Here is a 17,923-nt window from a genome sequence, read left to right as displayed (position 1 = left end):
TTGTATATATAGTTTTTTTTTTTTTTTTTTAAGTTACCGGACTGTTTTCCAGAGTAGCTGTACCATTTTACAGGAAGGCATGAGAGATTGTTTCTCTGCTTCTTTGCCAGTATTTGATGTTGCCACTATTTTTTTTTTAACCATTCTGAAAACTATGTGGTAATATTTCATTGTGGTATTAATTTGCATTTATCTAATGGTTAGTATGTTGTACATCTTTTTATGTGCTTATTTGCATCTGTTTATACTCTTCATTGAAATGTCTTTTCATGATTTTTGTCTATGTTCTAATTGGATTGTTTACTTTTTTACTGTAGGTTTTCACAGTTCTTTATATATTCTACATACTAATCCTTTGTTGATTATGTGGCTTGAAATATTTTCTCCCAGTCTGTAACTTTAATCCTTAAAATAATCTTTGCATAGTAGACATTTTAAGTTTTGATGAAGTCTTATCAATTTTTCCTTTTATGGATTATGATTTTGGTGTCAAGGCTAAGGATTCTGCCTAGCCTGTATTTGGAGAACATTTTCTCTTATGTGTTTTCCTAAAGGTTTTATAGTTTTATGTTTTCCGTTTATGTTTATGGTCCACATTTATGTTAATTTAAATATAAGATGTAGAGTTAGGTTGAGAATTTTTTTTTTCTTTTGCTTCTGGATGTCTGAATGAAATGTTCTAGCATCATTTTTGGAAAGATTATTTTTCTTCCATTGAGTTGCTTTTGTACCTAGGCAAAAATCAGTTGTGCATATTTGTGTAGGTCTCTATTGTGACATTGATCTGTTTATCTCTCTACCAATACTACACAGTCTTGATTACTGTTGGTGTATATTAAATCTTAAAATCAGGTAAACTGAGACCTCTCACTCTATTCTTTTTCAATATCCTTTTAGTTATTCTGATTCCTTTGCCTTTCCCTGTAAGTTTCAGGATAATCATCAAAATTTTCAAAAAGTCTTGCTGGGATTTTGATAAGATTTACATCAAACTTTACTATGGTTTGAATATTTGTCATCTTCAAAATTCATGTGGAAATCTAGTTTCTATTATGACAGTATTGAGAGATGTCAAATACCTTTAAGAGGTATTTAGATCATGAGAGCTCTGCCCTCATGAATGGACAGGAGTGGGTTCATTATTGTGGGAGTGAGTTTACCCTCTCTTTCACCCTCTTTTTGCTCTTGCACCATGTGATGTCTTTCATCATGTTACCATGTAGCAGGAAAGCCCTTGCCAGATGCTGGCATCTTGATATTGGATTTCCTAGTCTCCAAAACTGTGAGCCAAAACAATTTCTATGCTGGTAATTGGTGTATTTAGATCATTTATATTTGATGTAATGATTATTATATTAGAGCTTAAGTGTGACATTTTATTTTTTTGTTTTCTGTTTCTTTTTTTTTTCTTTGTTGTCTTTTTCTTGTTTTCCTGTGGGTTATTTGAACATTTGTCTAATTCTATTTTGAGTAATTTGTAGTATTTTTCTTGTTTCCCTTAGTATAGCTTTCTTGATGGCTTCTTTAGGTATGACACAACGTATATCAACTTATCACAGTCTACTGGTGTTATTTTACTAGTTCAAGTGAAATGTAGAAACCTTATCTCCCTTTATGTATTTTTACCCTACTCTATTTATAATTGTGTTAAATATTTGCTTGACTTGTAACCACATTAGACAATGTTTTAGTTTTTTCCTCAACTGTCAAGTCTTTAACAAAAACTCAAGAGGAGAAGGAAAATGTATTACATTTAGCTGTATTTTTACTTTCTGTGTTCTTTTTTCCTGATGTTCTAAGGTTTCTTTGATGATTTCTCTTTTGTTTAAAGAACTGTCTTTAGCTGTTCCTTCCTGTAGGGTAGTGCCACTGGATGCAAATTCTTTTGAGTTTTCCTTCATCTGAGAATGTCTTGAGTTCCACTTGATTATTAAAGCAATTCCTGGGTCGTTTTTGAAGGGCATTTCTGCTGGTTATTGGATTCTGGTTTGACGGTTATTTTCTGTAAGCACCTGAAAAATACTGTGCCACTTCCTTCTGGCCTCCATGGTTTCTGGTAAGAAAATTATCCTGCTTTTCTGTTCTTTCTCTTTTCATTCTTTTTCCTCTCTTTGTTTTAATTTTAATAGTTTCTTGTGCTGTGTCTTAAGCATTCATTCATTCATATTCATCAGTTCTTACATTTGTTAATACCATCCAATGTTATTTGTTATCTTAGATACTGATTTTTTTTCTCTTCATGTGGGTCATAGTTTCCTGCTTCTTTGCATGTTTATTTTTTTCCAATGGGATGCCAAACATTGAGAATTTTACCTTGATGGGTCCTGGATGTTTTTCATTCCTGCAAATATTCTTGAGTTTTGTTCTTAGATGCAGATGGTTTATTTGTAAACAGTTTGATCCTTTTGAGTTTTGCTTTTAAGCTTTCTAAGGTTGGACCAGAGTAGTCTTTAGATTAGGTCTAATTTGGTCCCACTACTAAGACAGTACCCTCTTGAGTACCCTTATCTGATGCCCTGTGTATTACGAGATTTAAAAAATTCTGGTTGGTGGGCGGCTGAGTGCAGTGGCGCATGCATGTAATCTCAGCACTTTGGGAGGCTGAGGCGGAACAGATCATGAGGTCAAGAGATTGAGACCATCCTGGCCAACATGGTGAAACCACATCTCTACTAAAAAATGCAAAAATTAACTGGGCGTGGTGGCACATGCCTGTAGTCCCAGCTACACGGGAGGCTGAGGCAGGAGAATTGCTTGAACCCAGGAGGCAGAGGTTGCAGTGAGCCGAGATCGCACCACTGCACTCCAGCCTGGCAACAGAGCGAGACTCTCTCTCTCTCAAAAAAAAAAAATTCTGATTGGTGGGAATTTTTTCCTGTGGTTCTTTTTCCTGTGGAACCAGGGATTCTTTCCTGTGGTTCTTTCCCTTGCCTCAGGCACTCTCTTTACACACATATGCTGATGAGAAATCAGCCGAACACTCTAGGGGGATGCACTGTAGGTCTCTTGGAGCTTGCTGTTTGCACAGAGTCCAGCTTTCTTCTGCCCTGTATCTTGCCCTGCGAATTGTAGCTCTTTCCAACCCCTGAACTCCCAACTCTATCTTGTAACTCAGGGAGATTGCTGGACTCCACCTGCGTTCTCCCTCCCTGCACTGCAGCCTAGAAGGTGGCTCACCATTTTTGTTTCTGCTTTCACAGGGGTCATTACCTGTGTTGCCTCTTGTTCAGTGTTTGAAAATCATTGTTTCATACATTGGGAGATAAGGAGCACCAACAGGATTGGAATGTTAGATAAGATGGTGAGAGAAGGACTTGATTGAGAAATTAACTATTCTGATTATCTTTTGCTATATAACAATCTGCCCCCAGATCTAGTGACTTTTCTCATAGATGTGCAGTTTGGGTAAGGTTAGGCTGAAACAGCTTGTTTCTGCTCTGCTAGACATCAGCTGGGGGCAGCAGAAAGGCTGGGGGCTGGAATCGTCTGAAAGCTTCCTCACTCAACATGTAGGTGGTTGATGCTGGTTGTCTGCTGAGATCTCATTTGGGATGTGGCTGGAACATCTACACAGAGTCTTTCCAGTGGCTGCTTGGCTTCCTTCCTCACAGCATGGAGGCTGGGTTCTAATAATAAGGATCTGAGGGCCAGGAGGAAGTTATTACACCTTTTCTAATCCAGCCTTGAAAATCATGCTGTGTATTACAGGGAGTCACTAAGGCTGGTCTGTATTGAAGGGGACTGGAATTAGCCTCCTACTTTTGCTGGAGGCAAGTTAGACTCCTACTTTATGTAGGGAGGCAAGTCAAAGAATTTCTGGACATGTTTTAAAGTCCCAAAGCAGTGATACTTGAGCAAAGGAGGTGAGGACATCCAGGAAAAAGTATTCCAGGTACATGGTACAGATACATAAAGACCCTGAAGGATAGTGGATGCCTGATAGTTTAGATTTGTTTATAGTTTAGTTACCACTGCACAACATCACCTCCTTGAGGGCAGGGTGAACAGTGTTGGGAGAAGAGTGTTGAAAGATAGTTGCAGTTCAACAATTTTTTTTTGAAGGCACCATGTATTAAAAATTCTAAAAATGAGTACATATACTTTGATCTAGTAATTCTTTCTTTAAGAAATTATCTTAAGGAAAAAGTATACAAACAAGCAATGTATTTGGAGGTGCTTAAATGCCCATTAATAGCAGATTAATTAAATTATGGTTTGTCTATATAATGGAACACTGCAGTTTTTAAACTAAATGTTTTGGCACAGAAAAATAAGTGAGTATTGAGGGACAAGAAGTAGATTTCAAATACTGGTATATAAAATTGTCCTATTTGGTTAAAAGTACTCTCTCTATATAATATGTGCATAGAATGGAGAAGATGAGATGAGAGCAATGGTGGCTATTTTAGAGTTGCTTTTCAGAAAACTGTATGTTGCTATTATAACAGAAATATATTTCTATTGTCAAAGTAAAAGCACCTTTTAAAAGAATATGTTGATTTCTTTTTATTAAGTAAAGAAGGGAGAATAAAACAAAATATGTACAGAAAAAGTGTAGAGTGATGTAAAATCAAAGTTTTTCAAGAGATGATCTCTTGATTATAGGTTACTTTTATTTCCTTTTATATGTTGTTGTATTAATTGTAATTTAATTGTTAAACTCATAAGAAGGAGATATATATTAAAATAAAATAGTTGTGAAGGATATTGTTAAGCAGCCTTGTTTTAAGGGTAGCTATCATGTGAAAAATTTAAATTTAGAGACTAGCAAAATCAAGAGCTCTCTTGGTTTCCTTTAGTGCAGAGAACTGCAGAATTTCTTTACTGGACACAAAATATTATGTGACTTACAACATTTGATTTACACACAATTCTTAAGCTATCATTCTTTGTTAAAATGTGGCTATTTTCCATATTTATCTTATTCTTTATCACCTCTTTATCATAGATTTTTAGTAACTTTGCACATTCATGAATAAAATTCTAGATGATGTACTAATACTTTAATTAATATTTTATTGCAAAAATGTTTTTAGGTTAATTGTTCTCATTTCACTGTCTTTTCCCTTTATTTTATATAAATAATTTGTAATTCATTTTGTTCTTATATACCATAGGATGTGTTTTGGAGATGCAGACAAAATATCTTTGATGAAATGAAGAAGAAATTTTTACAGGTAGACTGCTGATGTAATTGCCTTAGTGTGATAATCAGCAGAGCAAGTAACAGCATGTTAGTATTTTTGTTTAATATCAAGGCATGTCTTATGTTTTATGCTTGTTTGGCTATTTTATTTCTACCTGATTTTAATAATAAAAAAGTCACCTTAAATGAATTTGTGTCTGATAGTACCTTGTTTTTAGCTAGTGAATGAGGGAGAAAAAACTGATGGAAAAACTAAAGAACCCTTTGTTATGATGTTGGGTATGATAGTTGCCTATTTTCCCAGATATATTTATTTTCTGAGATATTAATAATGTAGGAAATTAAATCATTTAAAAATTTACAAAGTCAAAATCCAGAAATCCTATTACTACTAAATTTCTGAGAGCCTGTGTGCACTACAGACTTAAACTTCCATGTGATGTAGCATTCTGGTATAATCTTTACTTGATACTTGATTTTTCCTTCAGTCCCTTTGCTCTGTTTTTTTCCCCGGAGTTGCTCATTTAATCTCTCCTATCCTTCCAAGTGTGGCAAGAGACCAATTAGAAAAAGATCACGTAGATAGCATCAGAGTTGGCTGCGGTTTTGAGGTGGGGTGAAGGGAGGATCTTAAAAATAAAATCTCTTTTTTCAAATGTAAGTTAGGACCTTCATTAATAGCCCTAGAAATGTTACTTGTTAAAATAAAAATGCAGAGTCTAAATGAAGCTGATAGTTTTTTTTTTTTTGAGATGGAGTTTCACTCTTATTGCCCAGGCCGGAGTGCAATGGTGCGATCTCGGCTCATGGCAACCTCTGCCTCGTAGATTCAAGCAATTCTCCTTCCTCAGCCTCCTGAGTAGCTGGGATTACAGGTGTGCACCACCATGCCAGCTAATTTTTTTACTTTTTCTAGAGACAGGTTTTTGCTATGTTGGCCAGGCTGGTCTTGAACTCCTGACCTCAGGTGATCCACCCGCCTTGGCCTCCCAAAGTGCTGAGGTGTGAGCCATCACGCCTGGCAGCTGATACATTTTATAAATTTCAACCAGCAAAAATATTCATACCATCAATTCTCTTTTAAAATCTGTGGCAATACATTAATCTTGAACTCTGGATACCCAGATGGGTAGTGCTCTAAGGCCTTATTACTTAGCTTATGGCAGCTCCTGTACCAAAAGGGAGAGAAAATGGACTTATTGTACGCGCGTGTGTGTGTGTGTGTAAAACTTGTAACCATATTATTCTTCGCAATAACATTGAAAGGAAGAAAGTCTTAGAGAGCATAGGTTGAATTTAGAGGTAAAGAGGTACCTTCATAATTTAAAAATACTTTATCTTAATTTTTTTCTCTTAGAAATATTTAAATCTTGATAATTTTGAATTTTGTTTGATATTAGCTTATATTCTATACGCTGATGCCATTCTGAACATATACCATCAATTTTAAACCTCAGTTTGTATTCTTTAATAAGAAACACATAGGAAGTATTTTTTTGAAACAAAAATTATGATGTTATCAGAGAACTCAGATTTAAACTTAAAACTATTGGGAATGTCAAGAAAAGGAGACAAGATGACTTAAGAGGCGAAGATCCCTTCAGCGGGCTCTAAAATGTCTTAGAACTATGCCAACAACTTCTAGATGTTTCTAGCAGTTAAGTGTATCTTTGGAAGAAAACTGTTTTCAGTGTTTTTTATCCCAATATGTTTTACCTTTTATAAACAAGGCTATGGTTTTATTCTTTCTACTTTTTTTTCTTTGAGACAGAGTCTCACTGTCACCCAGGCTGGAGCGCAGTGGCACAATCTCAGCTCACTGCAACCTCCACCTCCCGGGTTCAAGCGATTCTCCTGCTTCTGCCTTCTGAGTAGCTGAGGTTACAGGCATGTGCCACCATACCCAGCAAATTTTGTATTATTAGTAGAGACAGGGTTTTGCCCTGTTGGCCAGGTTGATCTCGAACTCCTGACCTGAAGTGATCCTCCCACCTCAGCCTCCCAAAGTGATTACAGATGTGATCTACCTCGCCTGGCCCTTTTTACTTTTTTAAAAAGGTTTTTTTTTCTTCAGACTTTGCTAGGAAATCTAGCTTTGTTTCTGCAATGAACATAGACACCGAGCATTCTATTAGCCTATAGAGTAACTATAACTGCTGTTGACTTTCCCCCTAGTCTCACAAGTGTAATATTGCTATGAGTTGTCTGTAAAATAAGTAGTTTCAACTTTAGGATTTATACCTTTTTTTTGTACTTGGCTAGATTTTCTGTGTAGAAAACTTTGTGCTCTTCAAATAGCGCATCTAAACTACATTAAATGTTTTTCTAAATGGAACATGTTTTAGGCTTTTCTAGAATTTTGTACTTGTTTTCTCTTACCTCAGGTTCATCAGAGAACTCTTTTAACTAAAAATTTTTGCTCCCTTCCCTCAATCGTGATATATCCTCAGATGCCTTTTCTTAATGTTAGATGTAGTACTTAAATGAAAAGTAGTACCCTTCCCTCCCTACCAGCACCATCATCATACTTTCCCCGCTTGAACTTGGATGTGCTTGAAGGTGTTTAGGTATATTTATTTTTTATCTATTACTATGTAACAGTGGACCCTAAAGTTTAGTGACTTAATAGGGCAATTCGTTTATTTGTTCAGATTTCTGCGGGATGGGATTGGGGCCAGGGCTCACCAACTATTCGGTTCTGCTCCAGGTGGCATCATCTAGAATTACTTGGCTCCATTAAGTTGGTGGCAGTCATTGAATGGAATGTCCAAAAGGCTTTTCTCATACATCAGGCACCTCAGTGTCTCCACCAAGTGGCCGCTTCCTCTCTATGTGGATTGCTAGGGCCTCCTCACAGCATGCTGATCCCAGGGTAACTGGATTTCTTACATGGTGGCTGGGTTATAAGAGGGAATATTCCAAGAAATACAAAAGCAGAAACTACTGGTTTCTTAAGGCCCTGCCTTAAGTTACACAGTGTCACTTCTGTCACATTCTCTTGGTCTTAGATGGTCACGTGGCCAGGTCAGTTTCTTGAGAAAAGGAAAAAGGAAAAAGAATGGCAAAGAATTTTTTGCTATTTTTAATTCATCTCAAGACATAATTGTTTTTACCTTTGGGCATAAGTAGGATCAGTCTTGGTTAGAGCCACAAAGAAATTAAGAAGGTAGCTGCCCTAATTTCCCATTTCCAAAAAAAACTTTTTACATTTAAATGTTTTGGAAATGTTTCTTACATGTTTAATTTATAATGTATAGGGTTTTTTTTTCTCTTGAAAAGCTATTAAAAAAAATCTATTGCCACATCTTATTGGTGCTGTGTTAAAATTGCAACAACAAAAAAATTGTTTTCTTCTCAGTTCCCAAATTGGAGAGGGGAAAGGAGGAGAGAAATTTTACTTTAGTATGATTACTATTAGCAATGGTGATTCTAAAATTCGGATGAAGTCCACATAATAGATTAAAGTTTAGGTGAAATAAGAATGGGCCCAGAAAGTTGAGTGTAAAGTAGAATTTAGCAGTGGCTAGCTTAGAGCTTTAAAGAAGAGCAGAGCTTTTTATCTGTTTAAATCATCCTACAACAGAATTCAAGAGGAAAATGTAACTTGCTGAGAAATTCTATGTATAAGGAGTTTAAGGAAACAAAGTATATGAAGTTTTATGTAGGTGTTCATCACAGAATTATTTGTAAAAGTATAATAAAGTCTGAGTCAATAAAATATTCAGTAAATTATTATTAATCCATGTACTAACAAATACTACTTAGTTGTTAAAATGATGAGTTAGGAAAAGCTTTACAGGGAAAGATTGCATGATACAAGAAAGATGTTAGAAAACAGCATGTGTATTCTAATCCAGTGTTTGTGATTATGTAGCATGCATGCATAGCCTCTCTCTCTCTCTCTCTCTGTGTGTGTGTGTGTGTGTGTGTGTGTGTATGTGTGTGTTTGCAGATAAGACACTTGGAAGGATATATGCCAGCATGCTAATAGTTATCTGTGGGTTATAGAGTTGCAGATTATTTCCATTTTTTCCTTTATACTCCTACTATTTCTAAAAAAGCAAAATTATGTATATGTACGGAAAAGAAGGGCTATTACTAAAAAGAATATAAGCCACACATGAGATTGAATTTTGTTTTTATATGTATAATACATTTAGTCTTCAGATAGGTTTCCATTGAGGGATAATTTTCCCACATGGAAGGAGAGGCATCTGGAGTGCTTGGACCCTGCATTCATATATTTAGGGAAAGAACCAGGAACTGCTAGTGTCTGGCCATATGATGTTGCCACATCACCATTCTTATGTATGATTACTATCACAGCACTTTTGATTTCTAAATTCTTAGAGTTGTCTTCCTTTGACCATCAACTCCAGCCTATTTGAGGCTTTAAAATCTGGCTACTACAGTATTTTATACCAGGAACACTGAATCATTCAGACCTGAGCTATCCCTGAAGTATACTATTGAATCTATAAAAGTGTACCTTTTATAGTTGAAATTTATTTTGAGTTATTTACTCTTTCATCATAAACCAGCATTTTAAAAAAGATCTATGTTTTTTAGTTTAGAGTTAAAATGTGTAAAATGATCTATTAAATGTGTTAATATAACATCTAAAATGTACAGGTGAAGGCTTTTTTATCTCTTTTGAAATGTATATTGATAATGTTCTTTTGTTTCTTTTATTTTACAGAAATGTATTTTCTTTTTATTTTTTAACTAAGTTACTGGTAATTAAATATTTGGTGTGTCTGAATTGTAGTGCTACACAATTTATTTTAAATATTATACTTTTATATCAACTTACTTTTGTTCTAAACTAATTGGAATAACTTTAAATGATCTCTTGCAAACCCAAAAGTGTGTGTCACAGAAACAGATGATAATTGTATTACTTCAACAAACAAAAAACTTTGTGGCTATCCCATCTTCAGTACTAGCTAGTTATAATTTTTCTTATTTAAAAATGGATAATATAGAAGCAACAAAAGGTTGGGGTTGATAGTGTTGTAAAAACTAAGGAAGAAATAAATTTTTGTGTAAACCACCAGTTTGTAAAGATCATATTTCTGAATAGCCCATTATGGAGATGGTGAGACATCTCCCAGTTTAATGCCACACCTGACTTTCAGGGAAAGCAAGAAATTTACATAATCAGATTTGTGTATCAGAAATACTATTCTGGGTTAAAGGAATATAAGATTGGAAGAAGTTAAACTTCTTAGGAAGCTGTTCCATAATTTTGTTGTAGGATATTCTTATTGCTGCAGGCAGGAATAAAGTGAAGGAGGTAGGTCAAGAGATATTCAAAAGGTAGAATTGACAGGATTTGGAGACTATGTGAGGTAAAGAGGGAAGGATGAGGAAGATGCTCAGTTCAGCTGTTTGGTTTCAGCAGCTAGGCAGATGATGGTGCCATTCATTGAGATAGCCATTATAGAAGGAGGGAAAGGAATTTCTTCCAATAAAGTATCTTTGATGTAGTGTTTTACCCCTGTGGAAAGTGGAAACAAAGTGCTGTCCCTTAACAGCTTGAGGGAGGGCATAGCTTATTTGAGAAAGTTTAAGCAGGAAGGAGAATTCGTGACCCTAATTCCTTTCTGTATTGGTAATTGAAACTGTTTCCTTGTTTTTCCCTCCCGCTCCTCCTGGCTCATCTGTTTGGATAAGCTTGTCAGCTCCCAACACATTAATAAATGGAGCTTTTTGGACATCTGGACTTATGGGTACAGCAGCGTAAAGATCAGGAGATGTGGTAGCCTGTATTCCTTAGTTACAGATTTTGTAATCTTTAGACAATCCTTACTGCATTTTTGCACAATTCCCATTGTTTTCTTGGGGGACCCAGAAATACTTGATTTGACTGTGGCTAGCATGGTAATGACACATTTTTAAGGATCAGATTTTATAATTTTTAACTTAAAATTGCTTAAATATTACTATCTTCATGGCTTATTGACCATGGATTTACAGTCTTAAAGGTGAAAGCAAATGTCTCCAAGAATGATTGTTGATTCTGAAATATGCCCCGATGTTTCCAAAACAAACTTACATGGTGCTTATATGTATGACATATCCATTAGAATGTGTTTCAGGCTACAATAAAACAGAGAAAATAGCACAGAGAAAATACTTAATATTTTGTGAGGTCTTTTACATTTAATCATAAAATTTTATGGCTAATTATACTTTTGTTTTGCCTTGAAGATAATATATAAAGTCCTATTTTTCTTAAAATTTCAGATAGAAAATGCTGCTGAAGAACCTAGAGTCTTATGTATAATACAAGATACTACTAATTCAAAGACAGTGAATGAACGGATCACTTTAAATTTACCAGCATCTACTCCAGTCAGAAAGCTCTTTGAAGATGTGGCCAACAAAGTAGGCTACATAAATGGAACCTTTGATTTGGTGTGGGGAAATGGAATCAATACTGCTGATATGGTAAAATCCTAGACTTAAGCTTCTAAAAATGTTATTATAGCCATTGTTGTTGCTACTAATGATAATGTTAAATCCTGGAACTCTTTTTAAATCATAAACAAAAGTATAACAACTACAGTAAGAGCCTATGTGCAGCTCAGTAATTGGATCCTTCGTCTTCCTTTGCCTCCATTCTGGATTTAACATTTGCTTGTCCTAAAGTTTACATAATGTCATTTCGTCAGTTTTTTCATTCATGAAAGGTGACTCTCATAATATTGTCTCAACTAAATATTCAGTAATATTGTCTGTATTTGCTGAGCAGAATGATGATCATCGTATGTTTTTCCATGGTAAAAGATTGTAAAATCATATTTTATGATCTGATTTTTGGAAAAGAAGAAAAAATATTCATAGTAAGAAAAATGGAATCGTATATGCCTCATACATTCCAACATTAACCAAGATTATCTCTTGCTGACTTTTATTTCTTTTTATTTGTGTGTCTATGTGTATTTCTGGGCAACTTTTTTTATATGTTTATTTTTCTTTGTATGGACATGTATAGCTTTTGACTTTTGACTCTCAAGCTTAAAAATATTTTTAACGACTACAGTCTTCTCAGATCTCTTTGAGGGTATACTTTCTAATTTTAGTATTCTATTAACTGTTTCTATTAACTATTCTATTTATTATTTATTTATTAACTATTCTATTATTCTAATTTTAGTATTCTATTAACTGTTTCTATTAACTATTCTAGTTCTATTAACTGTTTCTTTAAGTGTTTATCCTTTATCCATTGTATTTAGTTTCTCTCTTTCATGGTGTAGCATTTCTTTAAATATTTAGTGATTATTACTTTCTACTCATTTTTATATTTGATTTGATATACTTCTCTGTGGATGCTGATTGAACTTACCATATTCAGTTCTTGGTGGTTGTGGAAAAAGGGTGGGACATGCTGCTAGATGTGATGTGTTTATAATTTGTTCTGGGGTTGACTGGTTTCTGACTCTTTAGGGTTAGGAGTTGATCAGTACCTAGTTAGACAGCACTGCACTGCCTCTCTGGTCACAGTGCCCACTCTTTACCCTGACAGGAAATAGGCACTGCTGTCTGCTGCGTAGTCCAAGGAGAAAAAGAGAGGAGATACCAAACTGATCAGAATGCCTTTTCTCACTTGCTCACTTTTAACTGTTTCCTGGCCTCTACGTCTTGACCTTAGTCTGAAGTTCCTTACTACCTTTATCCCCACAGTAGTCTTCTCTTATAGGATCTTGGGGCTATGGGTCCCTTTAGTTTTATTTTTCCTTAGATCTGATCCTGTCTGTTTTCTGTTTTTTAATTTCTCAAAATTTTTGATTTGCTAAGCATGCTTTTTTTTTTTTTTTTTTGACATTTTATGGACTTTTGGGGAGGATTATTGGGAGACATGTACTTAGGTCATCATTTGACCTAATTTTGTATTAATGTTTACTACCAAAATAAACAATTGCAATTACTAAAAAAATTTCTAGGAATCCTTGATAGACATCTCTCCTTGGGCCATTTTTATAAGGGCACTGATCCTATTCATGAGGGCTCCACCCTTAAGACCTAATCAGCTCCTAAGGCCCCACCACTTAATATCATTGCATTGGGGGTTAGGTTTCAGCATATGAATTTTGGGGAGACATAAATCTTCAGAACATAGCAGAGGCACTGATCATTTTTGCCTGGGATTGTGGTTAAGGAAGGAGACCACTGAGTTGGATCTCATCTGCATTATTAGAATAATATTCTAGATAGTCTTTTTTGTTTCCTTTCTCTCCATCCATCCTACATAATAGTTAGAATTATTTTCTATCATCCCAAATTGTAGCACTTACATCACCTTCTAGTTCAGTAACCGTCTATCACTGTTCATTGCCCACTGATTAAAAATCTCAGACAAGCTACTATTGGCTCTGTAAGGCTTTGCTTTATACTCTGAAATCCCAGATACTGCATTGATTTATTTTCTTAACATAGATTTCCATATTTTTCTGTCTTAAGTTTTCCAGGAAAATACCTCTAACAGTCAATGAAGTTGAATGTGTATCCCTATGGTATTTGGAGTACATATTTTAAGTTGGTTCCACAGGAGAATCGGAGATGTTTGATGTTGCCTGATTTGCCCTTAAAATCATATTATACTTTTTATTCCTAATATATTTGTTTTTTTTAAATATAGAACTAATGTTTTAAACTGAAATTAACCAGTAAAATTGGTAGTCAGACAAGACATAGAAAGATAAACAATATTTAATCTGAGACTTTGAATAGTTTCTGGTACATCACCACATAATTTCTAGTGTTGTCCTTTTTCAGTTTAAAGGATAGTTCTGTACTGTCCTAGGTGTCTTCCCAGGTCCTATTCATCTTTTACCCTTAAAAAGCTTTACTCGATGTTTCCTCATGCTGCTTTAAATGTAATTGTTTTCTCTTTGACCTCCTATCCCCTTTGGCTGAGCCACTTATCATAATTCCTTTTTGTTATAGGTATTATTCATCTATGTCTTTCCATTTCCAATGTAAGCATTTTCATGACAGGAACCTCGTGTAAATTTCGTATCCTCCATAAACATTCCTTCTAGGCATTCAAAAAGCATTTGTTAAATTATCTTCCACAATAGCTTTAAATAGCTGTATGTCAGGATTACCTGTTACTCTTTCTTTAGCTATGACTGTATTCAAGAGCTCTATTTCTGTATTTTTATTTGCCTCCTGTACATTTCTACAAATATGACTACTTTCTCCTGCTTACTGCATAGTGCTGAATGGATACCCTCAGAAAACTAAGCCCATTTAGCTACCCACCACCTTGTATACAGACACTTACTGAGGTAAAACCCCTGTGTATTTCAGCTATATCATCTGATCATGTCCCACCAGTGACTTGAAGGAACCCAGCAATCCCTTTCTTCTTTCCATGTGGCTTCTTTCAGCTTCCGGTTTTCTGTGTCCTGTTTTTCTTGTGGATTGATAGATGTTAGCCAAAATTAATAGGTAGAACATATATTCGCTATTTTATTTACTTAACACGTCTTTTGCACTGTGTTTATAGTATTCTAAGCTCTGTACAAATGTAATCTTTTTTAATCCTTATATTATTAACTACTCTATGAGGTAGGTGCTACCACACTCTCATAGGTGAAGAAACTGAGTCATGGGGAAGTGAAATAACTTTCCAAAGTTAGATAGTAAGTAGCGGAATCTCTTACGGTTAATTTTTTTTTGTCCTCAGTACCTGCACTTTTATACAATGTTAATTAGTGTTAATTTCCTAAGAAATAAAGACATTTTCATAAAATGAGTATAAGGAGACTCTGCCCATGTCTTTGAAACATTAAAAACATTTCTTAATGCAACAAAATAGTTTTAAAGATATTTACCTCTGCTCCCTCATTTTTCTCTATAGTGGTCTGGTGTGAGTGAATAGGGCTTGGGGCATAGAGAGTTTCCTCTCTCATCCACCAACTAGAGTATATTAGAATGACAGCTAGAGTTGAAATTGCCCTACCATATAAGTTAGGTGAAGACTTGAATCTTAGATGTTTAATTTTCAAAGGTCTGATCACAATCACTTCCATACCCCCTGGGTCCTCTGAATCCTAGCGGTACATTTGAAATAGGTATCATTTACTAGGAGAGGCTTTTCCTTAAGGAGTCTTTCTAAAGGCTATAATATATACTGCATTAGTTATATTTTTGTTACATTACATAATTATGTTACATAATTATTTTGGTTGGGTTGCTTAGTATGTTGCTTATCTGGTATTTTTCATCATATTTATATATCAAAACATTTTGGTTTTTAGTTATGTAAAATTATCTTTGGTCAATTTTCATGAAACTCCATTAAATATCATATTGCATATATTGTATAGAACATGGAGAGAAATGTTTATAGATTCTTTTTATGTGTATGTAGTACTTAACACTCTTAACTTTCACCTTTTCTCTTTTTAGTTTTTTAGATGTTGGGGAATGTGAGTCTCTGGGATACCTATCAGTATATGCATTGTTACTGGGCTTAGCTATCCCAGTTAATGAATAAATGAGTTAATTCCAAGCCTACATGAACAGAATTTTACCAGATCATTGCTAAACAAATACTATTTAAATGTAGATATGTGTCCATTTATAGATTACTTATTTTATGTTTCTCATAATCTGAAATATTATGTTTTATGTCCATAGGCGCCACTGGATCATACCAGTGACAAGTCACTTCTTGACGCTAATTTTGAGCCAGGAAAGAAGAACTTTCTGCATTTGACAGATAAAGATGGTGAACAACCTCAAATACTGCTGGTAAGCTACTTAGAAAACCCTGTATTTATAATTTTTATGCACTGTCACCTACTACTTGAGGAGGCAGTTTCCTGAAGGAAATAAGATGTGTTTTGTAATTTGTGTAATATATTAATATTTTTAAATTTTCTGTTGGTTTGTTATAAGTGTGTAGAATAACATAGTTACACTGGACATCCATAGCAACATTATTTGTGTATACAGACTGTATATAGACCGTAGTCTCTTGCCACGTTGGATTTAACATATACTGCTATCTTCAAGACCACTGGCACACCAGGGATGGTGGTGGGTCTAGGATAAGTCAAAGTGCCACAAGGATCTCCTGTGTTTCAGTAGTGACCCTTCCTTTGTTTAAGCATTTGCTTGGTTGCTGTAAATCTTCGGTGGTTTTCGTCTGGTTTTTCAGTATCTATGAGAAGGTCATTTCCATTCTCACTTCCTCCCCTAACCTGCCACCTTTTTTGGAATGATTGGTGTATACATTACATGTTTCATTTCTATTCTTTTAATACTTATCCCAATTCACATTTCAGTGAATAGACTTTCCTGTTCAGCCCAATTGCCTTAGAGATATCTAATGCAATAACTCCCAATTTGAGGGCTATTCCACCAGAGATTTTTTTTTTTCTCTCAGTCCATTGTAGAGGACATGAGTTAAAAAAGAGTAAGAGGGAGGGATCGAGATGGCTGATTAGAAACAGCTGCGGTCCACAGCCCTTATGGAGAGGAATGAAAGGGGCGAGTGAATACAGCACATTCAACTGAAATATCCAGGTTCTCGCATTGTAACTGATTAGGCAAACAACTGGACTCAAAGAGAATGAAGAAAAGCAGGGTGGGGCGATGGCCCACCCAGGAGAGGCACAAAGCCAAAGGAATCCCCACTCCCAGCCAAGGGAAGTTGTGAATGATTGTATGACTCTGCCCGGGAAACCACGCTACTTCCATGGATCTTTGCAACCCTAAGATCAAGAGATCCCCTCAGGAGCCCACGCCACCAGGGTCTTGGGTCCTATACACAGAGCTGTGTGGAATCTTGGTAGAGCAGCCACTTGGGCACACATAAAGACCCAAGAGTTTTACACACTCCGACCCCAGGATCCTCAACAAGGTGGGAAGTCCATCCATATATATACCCCTAGGAAGGGGGCTGAATCCAGGGATCCAAGCAGCATTGTTCTGCGGGCCCCACTTCCACAGCACCTCACAAGCTAAGACTCACTGGCTTGGAATTCAACAGCAATAGGCTGGAGTCTGCCCAAGATGGGATGGAGTTCCTGGTGGGAGGGGTGGCCACCATCTCTGTGGTTCCATTGACTCAGTCATTCCAGCTGCTGGCTTTGGAAGATTCAGATGGTCTGGACCAGGAAGGATTCCCCCCAGTGCAGCACAGCTGCTTTGCCAGATCGTGGCCAAACTGCCTCTTTAAGCTGGACCCTGATCCATTCACCCTCACTGGCTAGGAGCTCCTTGCAGGGACTTCAGTCACTCTAGCCAGGGTTATACAGACAGAGCTCTAATCTCTCCCTGGGATGGAGCTCTGGGTAGGGGAGAGGGGAGGCCACTGTCTCTGTGGTTTGGTTGACTCAGCCATCCAGCCTGCCAGCTTTGGAGAGTCCAAACAGTTCAAATGAGGAAGGGTCCCCACACAATGCAGCACACCTTCTCTACCAGAAGGCAGCCAGACTGCTTTAAGCATGTCCCTGATCCTGTTCCTCCTGACTGGGTGAGACCTCCCAACGGGGGTTTCCAGCAACTTCCTACAGGTACATTCAGGCCAGCAACAGGTCAGGACCCCCTGTGACAGAGTTTCCAGAGGAAGGAGTAGATGGCCACCTTTGCTGTTTCACAGCCTTCACTGGTGATACCTCCAGGTATGGGAAAAACTGAGGCAACTACGGCCTGGAGTGGACTCCCAGCAAACTGCAGCAGCCCTGCGGAAGAGTGGCCTGACGGTTAAAAGTAAAACAAGCAGAAAACAATAACAATAATATCAACAGAAAA

At 36.2% G+C, this 17,923-nt stretch overlaps 1 protein-coding gene and 1 long non-coding RNA gene across 28 annotated transcripts in view; one reads left to right on the top strand and one right to left on the bottom strand.

Annotated features, from left to right (window-relative positions):
• USP47 (ubiquitin specific peptidase 47) overlaps positions 1-17,923 on the top strand; it is a 113,694-nt gene that overhangs the window by 26,175 nt on the left and 69,596 nt on the right. For 10 of the 27 annotated variants that reach the window (XR_013404001.1, XR_013404000.1, XR_013403999.1 and 7 more), the window contains exons 2-3: positions 11,396-11,599; positions 15,803-15,916. Coding sequence is in view for 23 of the 27 variants with exons in the window: in XM_077963334.1 (XP_077819460.1) it covers positions 11,396-11,599; positions 15,803-15,916 (318 nt within the window). In the remaining 4 variants the exon portion in view is untranslated. Of the gene's footprint in view, positions 1-1,959; positions 2,057-5,117; positions 5,234-11,395; positions 11,600-15,802; positions 15,955-17,923 lie in introns of all 27 variants that reach the window. The other 17 variants (XM_077963330.1, XM_077963328.1, XM_077963332.1 and 14 more) reach the window with 6 other exon arrangements.
• LOC144334300 (uncharacterized) lies at positions 10,705-14,413 on the bottom strand. Its single transcript, XR_013404004.1, has 2 exons — positions 12,334-14,413; positions 10,705-12,238 (listed from the first exon to the last, which is right to left on the bottom strand). It is a non-coding gene; the product is annotated as an uncharacterized LOC144334300 (long non-coding RNA).

Source organism: Macaca mulatta, chromosome 14, assembly GCF_049350105.2.
Source record: "Macaca mulatta isolate MMU2019108-1 chromosome 14, T2T-MMU8v2.0, whole genome shotgun sequence".
Classification (NCBI taxonomy): domain Eukaryota; kingdom Metazoa; phylum Chordata; class Mammalia; order Primates; family Cercopithecidae; genus Macaca; species Macaca mulatta.
This window is presented reverse-complemented; position numbering and strand designations above follow the sequence as displayed.